The sequence below is a fragment of the Protopterus annectens genome, chromosome 10.part0 (assembly GCF_019279795.1).
Source record: "Protopterus annectens isolate FY-2018-M chromosome 10.part0, PAN1.0, whole genome shotgun sequence".
In the NCBI taxonomy this organism is placed as follows: Eukaryota; Metazoa; Chordata; order Ceratodontiformes; family Protopteridae; genus Protopterus; species Protopterus annectens.
Window position 1 is genome coordinate 1,659,096,952 of NC_056744.1, and position 6,866 is coordinate 1,659,103,817.

A 6,866-nucleotide genomic window follows, 5' to 3' on the forward strand; every position below is an offset into this window, starting at 1 on the left:
ACATTCATATCGCTTCAATTCTGGTAAATGACATAATGCCATTGAAGACTGCCAAGTTTGCTGAAACACTTACTGTATTTGGTACATTTATATGATTTTGCTCTTTTTTGATTTCTCCAAGTCTTTTGGGTTTCTAATACCATGATGGGAATGGACTCCATTCCTAAGTCAGAGTACAATTAAAGTTCATGAAATGAGTATTTCACTCTTTGATGTCAGCCAGAAGTGCTCTTCGCAGTACCCGCAATGTGCCCAGCAATGACTCCTATAATTCATGCAGTGTTACATGAATTGGTAACATATCTAAATATGATTGTAAATTCTTTTTTATTAAGACCAGTTGCTCCTACTACTATTGGAACTGCCTGGGTATCTTTCTTCCACATGGCTCTCATTTCTACCTGCAGATCAAGGTATTTTATGACTTTGTGTCTCTCTCTACGCAAGACACTACAGTCACTAGGTGTGGCAATTTCAATGATCAATGCTACTTTTGTCTTCTTTTCTTGGATCACTATGTCCGGTTTTCTAGCATCTATCTTTTGGACTGTTGGTACTGGGTGATCCCATGTGATGTAAACTTCATCATTTTCTATGATTCTCTGTGGCTCATATTTCCAATGTTTTTCAGCCACTTTGATACCATAGTGTTTGCACAGTCTCCAGTGTAACAATCTCGCCACATTATTATGCCTTTCAGTATACAGTCCCCCTGCCATTTGAGCATCACAGTCAGCAATAAGGCGTGTAACTGTTTCCAACTCAGTTCCACAAAACCTACATATGTCTGTTTCTCCCACATGTTCAATGGACTTAGTAAACCAGAGTGTACGCAGCCCACTATCTTGGGCTGCCAAGATTAACCTTTCATTTCTTGATGTAAATTCACCTCTCCTTAACCATTCCTGCATTTGTTTTTGATCAACATGAGTCTCTTCCAGAAGTTTTTTATACTTGCAACTATATTTATATTTTATTCCACATTTCTTGCCTTCTCATCTGATCCTTCACCTTATATTCTTTCTTTTTTAGCACATTCAGTTGCTGCCAGGTTTTAATCCACTTCTGGTTTGATTTCCATTCCTGCTTGACATTGATATGCTTCTGCTAAATAAAGCAGAGATGTCATCTTAGATTTATTCTCCTCATGTTTCAAAACTTTCACCACATTTGGATTTTGTGAGGTCAACAGATATGTGTGGAGTCTCACGATTGCAGATCTATACATATAATCAATTGCAAGGAGGCCCATCCCTCCTTCAGAACGGGGGATATATAATCTTGGTATACACTGATTTTTATAAATCATTTGGTGAGCATGAAGCATCCTTCTTGTTTTGATATTCAATCTATCCATCACTTTTTGGGGCCAGTCAATCACTCCAAAACTATAAGTTAGGACAGGAAGTGCAAATTGATTTATAGCTTGGATCTTGTTCCTAGGTGTCAATGCTGTTTTCAAGATTAATTTAAGTCTTCTAAAGTACTCCTTACTAAGCCTTATTCGCATTTGTTCATGTTTTATTGCTGATCCTTCATCAATTCCCATTTATACACCCCTTCTTGCTCAAGTTCTTTTATATCACATTCTTGTCCTAAACTGATGTCTTCCTGGTGCTGCAATTTTCCTTTTTTAAAGGTTGATTTTGCACATTTATCAAGACCAAATGACATTCTGATATCATCTGAAAAAGTTTTGACAACATGTAGCTGTGCTTTCAGTTCCTCATCTGATGAGCTATACAATTTTAAATCATCAACAAAGAGAAGAGAAGTCATTAGACTTTGTTGTTTTCTAGAAGCCAAATTGAAGCCATGGCCTAGTCTGTTAAGTAAGCAGCTTAATGGGTTAATGGCAAGGCAGAATAACAAGGGTGACAGAGAGTCACCCTGGAATATCCCCCTTTGAATTTTTATCACTGGGATAATAATCTTCCCTTTATCATGGCTTAATTGCAAAGTGGTCTGCCACTGTTTCATGGTTACTGCAATGTAATCAATCAGTGTAGGGTGTATCTTGTACATTTTTAAGCACTCTTTTATCCATGAATGTGGGATACTACCAAATGCTTTTTTGTAGTCAATCCATGCCATACTTAGGTTCTTCCTCTTCTTACAATTCTCCGCTATAACTTTAACAACAAATGGTCCTTTGTTCCATATGACTTTCTTTTATTGCCCTTTTGCTCTACTGTCATAATTGAGTTTTCTTCTAAATGACTATAAACTCTGTCAGCGTCAATTTCGCTCCAGTATGAATGGCTTGATGCTTTTTCAGTCTACAGGCCCAAATGAAAGACTTGCCACATTCGGTACATTTATGTGGTTTCTTGACTTTGTGAATGGCACAATGTGACTGAAGATTACTTAGCTGTGTGAAACACTTGCTGCATTCAGTACATTTATATGGTTTCAGTCCTGCGTGAATGAACTGATGCCTTTTCAGGCTACTGGCACGTGTGAAAGACATACCACATTCAGTACATTTATGTGGTTTCATGCCTGTGTGAATGACACAATGTGCCTGAAGATGGCTTAGCTGTGTGAAACATTTACTGCATTCAGTGCATTTATATGGTTTCAGTCCTGTGTGAATGGCTTGATGCCTTTTCAGGCTACAGGCCCATATGAAAGACATACCACATTTGGTGCATTTATGTGGTTTCAGTCCTGTGTGAATGGCATAATGCTTTCGAAGATTGCTTTGCTGTGTGAAACACTTACTGCATTCAGTACATTTATATGGTTTCAATCCTGTGTGAATGACTTGAAGCAATGTTGGAGTAGGTGTAAATGAAAGCTCGCCATACACATTCACTGGTTGAGTACGCGGCAGTAGATGCTCTGTCAGGTGATGTGCTGCAGGTGTTCCAGTGTCACATTCAGAGCTCCTGCTGCAGCCATGTCTGGAGTGAAGTCTTGGATTAGAAGTAAGAGAAAGCTTATCATATACCTTCACTGGCTGAGTACGTGGTAGTAGATGTTCTGTCGGGTGATGTGTCACAGGTGTTCCATTGTCACATTCAGGGGTTTGGTGGCAGTGATGCTCTGATGGAAGCTGTGGTACATGAGTGAGATAAACCTCATCAATGTCCTTTCCAGGCTGAGACCTCTGCTGGAGGTTCCATGTAGGGTGATGCAACTGTGATCCCACACGTGTTGGCTGTTGACTGCAATTCACATTGCAGTCTGTAGTCTTCATACCTAAAGCAGATTATATGAAAGTATATTATCACAAGAACGAAAGAAATATGCAATGTATTTCATCAGAATGACATGTGTACAGTTTAGCAATTTAAACATTTTTGGATTTGTTTTCATTTAGTAAGTATTTTATTCTGTTATTAACACCACTAATAAAATAAGATTACGTAGTTCAGTTCCACTTTTTATCAGAATTTCATCAATGCGAGTATGTGTTTAGCTTATTTCATAGGTGCATAGGTGTGTACTAGAATAATGGCCCTGGAGACTTTACAAGCCTAGCCCATAGAAGTGCCCTGGCATCATGCTGCCTGACATTAGTTCCCAGTGCCTCTATCAAGTACAGTCAACTGGAGTGATCCCCGGGGTGAACTTTCTATTTCCCATTTACTCAAGATTTCTCTTGAAGAGGGCCAGTGGTGTTCTGCTTGACATGCACAAGAAATAAAGTGTAGTAGGTTTTTACAACTGGGTTGTGCTTTCTATTCTACAACAGTGGAACATTTTATAGCTGGAATACTTGGTTTTCCTTTGGATTACATCTGGATTGTGCCTGGTTTGTGGTGGGGTCTGTCCATTTTGGAGATTGACATGTATGGGAAGTCTGTTTCAGAGCATAGGCAGTCTCTGGGTTATGAGCCTGTCCCTCCAGCATGTTCTGTTGACTGTGGTAATGAGGTTGAGGTCTCTGGAGAGTGTGGTGTGGAGGGATTGGGATTTCTTTACATGTAGCCTTTCTAACAGAGCGGAGTCTAACATGGCTTTGTAAGTCAAGCAGAGATCACCTCTATGTAGGTGGTATGAGACAGAGAATAGCTGGAGTTTTGAGTCTGTCCATGTAGGACATGTGTTTAAGGTCTAGGATCCTCTTTGTGAGGTACTTTTGTGGCCTTTCCAGGTGTTGCATGTGTCTAGTGAGGTACATGCCAAATGGGGCATTATACTCAATGACTGGCCTAATGAGGGAAGAGTTGAGAGAGAAGATAACCTCTTTCTTCCTGGATGCAAAACCCTTGGTAATAAGATGTGCCACACAGAAGGACTTTGACCACAGTGGCAATGTGGCGGTCAAAGGAGAGGTTGCTGTCAACCTGTGTCCCCAGATCTCTTATAACACCTTCAGTGTTCAGTGGGCTCCCATCGATGTGGTAATTAGTGGGAACCTAGTTTTTCCCAAAGGGGATGACTATGCATTTTTTGGCATTAAGCTTAAGGAGATGGTTTCAACACCAATCACTGGTCTCAGTGAGGCCTTTCTGTAGGATGTCTACCTCATTTGCGTTGTTAATGGCTCCCAACTTGCAGTCGTCTGTGAAGTTGGTCAGCCAGAGTCCCTCCATGTTGGCCTGGACTTCTGATAAGTAGATGCTAAATGGGAGAGGACCCAGGACCAATCCCTGTGGGACTCCACTCATGACTGGTCAGCAGTCTGACTTGTAGTCTGCTACTTTCACACTGTGGGTTCTATCTGTGAGCCAATTTTTCAACCCACCTAGTGATATAGGGGTTGATGCCTAGTTTGGTGAGTTTATCAATAATTCCTGAGTGGGGAATGGTATCAAAGGCCTTGGCCAGATCGAGGTAGGCTGTACGAACTGCCTTTTCCTCATCCACAGCTCTTGTGAGTGATTCAAAGAAGTCAACCAGGTTGAGCAGGCATGATCTACATTTCACAAAACCAAACTGCGCGGGATCTAGAGTTTGGAGATTCCCTATATCCTTGTTAATTAGGTCCATGTTGATGCGCTCCATAGCCTTACATATCAGACTCGTCAGGCTAATGGGGCAATAATTCCCAGGCTCTGTAGTCACCTCCCCTTTATGGAGAGGATGACTGTAGCAGTGTGCCATTCAGTGGGGGCAAAGTCTGAGGCGAGGCTGTGACTGAACATGGCACACCGATGTGGTGCCAGTTCACTTAGTAGGTCATGCAGAACACATCCAGGGATATTGTCAGGTTCCATGGAAGCTGTATTCTTGACCTTGGACAATGCAGCTTTAACCTGTGCTGCAGTAATGCTGGGTGCCTGGCATTCCTCCAGTATTGTGATTGGTCCTTTTGGGGGGTGAAGGGTAAAGTTGGCACTGAATCTGTCAGCCAGTATGTTGGCAATATCTGCTGGCTCAGTATAGGAGGTACCACTGTACAGTAACTCAGAGCAAACCTTGGTATTGCCGTGGAGATTCTTGATATAACTAGAGAAGGCTTTGCGGTTTGTTTTCAGTCTCTGCCACAATTTTGCCTTCATAGCTGAATTTAGGGGTTTTGATGAGGGATCTCAACTTTTTGTTGAGGCTAATAAGGGAGTTTTTCCAGTCTTGGGACTTCACCTTTTTCTGCAACAGTTCTTCCTTCTGTTGTAAAGTTTATTAATGGCAGGGGACCACCAGAATGGCTTCCTTTTTTGGAGGAGAGCACCTTGGTTCTGTTGGGTATGGCTAGTTTCATGCATTTATGTATGTGTTCGTACAGTGCATTGGTGTATGACTCGGCAGTCATGCATCTATTTTCCATTGACATGGGTGCAGTGAAGTTAGCCACCTCTGTTTTTAGGAGCCCAAAGTCAGCTTTGGTTACCTTTGCAGGGGGTGTGGGTGAGATGTGGATTTCCATGGTGATTAGTTTGTGATCGGATCTAACCAGGGAGGAACTGACTACTGGTGTAGAGCAACGGTTGCCCATGTTTGTAATAACTAGGTCAAGAATGTTGCTTCCTCTAGTAAGGGTAAGAATGTGCTGGTTCAGGGCATTGGAATTGATGAATTCAAAGAAGCGTTGGGCTAGTGTATTGGTACATAATTTTCCCAGCTGATGGAGGAGTAGTTGAAGTCTCCTAGTATGAGAGTGTTGGGTTGGACCCTAATAGCTTCCTGGGTGCTTAGGAAAGTGGAGTGAGAGTCTAGGGACATGGTTGGGGACCTATAGCAGGCTACGACCTGAATTGCTATCTTACCCAATGTTAGTTGTACCTGAAGTATCTCATATGTATTGTAATGGGCTACTAGTCCGAAGGTGTGCATATCCTTTATGAATATGGAGACACCACCGCCTTTGGAGCTTTGGTCAGTATTCTGGGGCTGAAAGGTGTGGAATGAATTGTAACCAGGTAGTGCAGGGGTGCTTTCTGCTGCTTTAAACCAGGTCTCTGTTACAGCACAAATGCTCTCCATTTTGAGGAGTGCTTCGAGCAAGTGCATCTTGAGATTTATACTTCGAGCGTTGCGCAGCATGACCTTCAGATTACATTTATTTCAGATTACATTTATTTATAGCTGTTACGGTGGTAATTTGGTCTTTGGAACATCACCTACAAAAAGCATTACAGGGGTGGCAAGAGCCTTAGCCAGTATCTGGAAACCCAGGGGTGACAGATGCAGGCCATCTCTGGCAAAGCATTGAGGCCTGTCAGTCATGTCATTCCAAGCACACAGATACGGGATCCCCTTTTGAATGATACCAGAAACGTAGCCAATTGTTGAAGTCAATCATTTTCTGTTTGTACTGCAGTATCATTCTGGGCGATGGTATGATGCTGCTCAGAGCTAGGGTCATACCTGCCTAGGCCAAATAATCAAAGAGCTCCTCCATGACTTTTTTCATGTAGTCAAGAGAGGTGCAGCTCAGGTCATTCACACCCACATGAACAGTGACAGAGTCATAC

At 42.1% G+C, this 6,866-nt stretch overlaps 1 protein-coding gene across 1 annotated transcript; it reads right to left on the reverse strand.

The window, feature by feature from the left end:
* Nucleotides 1–2,010: 2,010 nt before the first annotated feature.
* LOC122814387 (zinc finger protein 480-like) lies at nt 2,011–3,202 on the reverse strand. The gene has a single exon (XM_044086970.1). It carries the CDS (start codon nt 3,200–3,202, stop codon nt 2,213–2,215), a length of 990 nt encoding a protein of 329 aa, XP_043942905.1. The 3' UTR covers nt 2,011–2,212.
* Between the last annotated feature and the right edge of the window lie 3,664 nt (nt 3,203–6,866).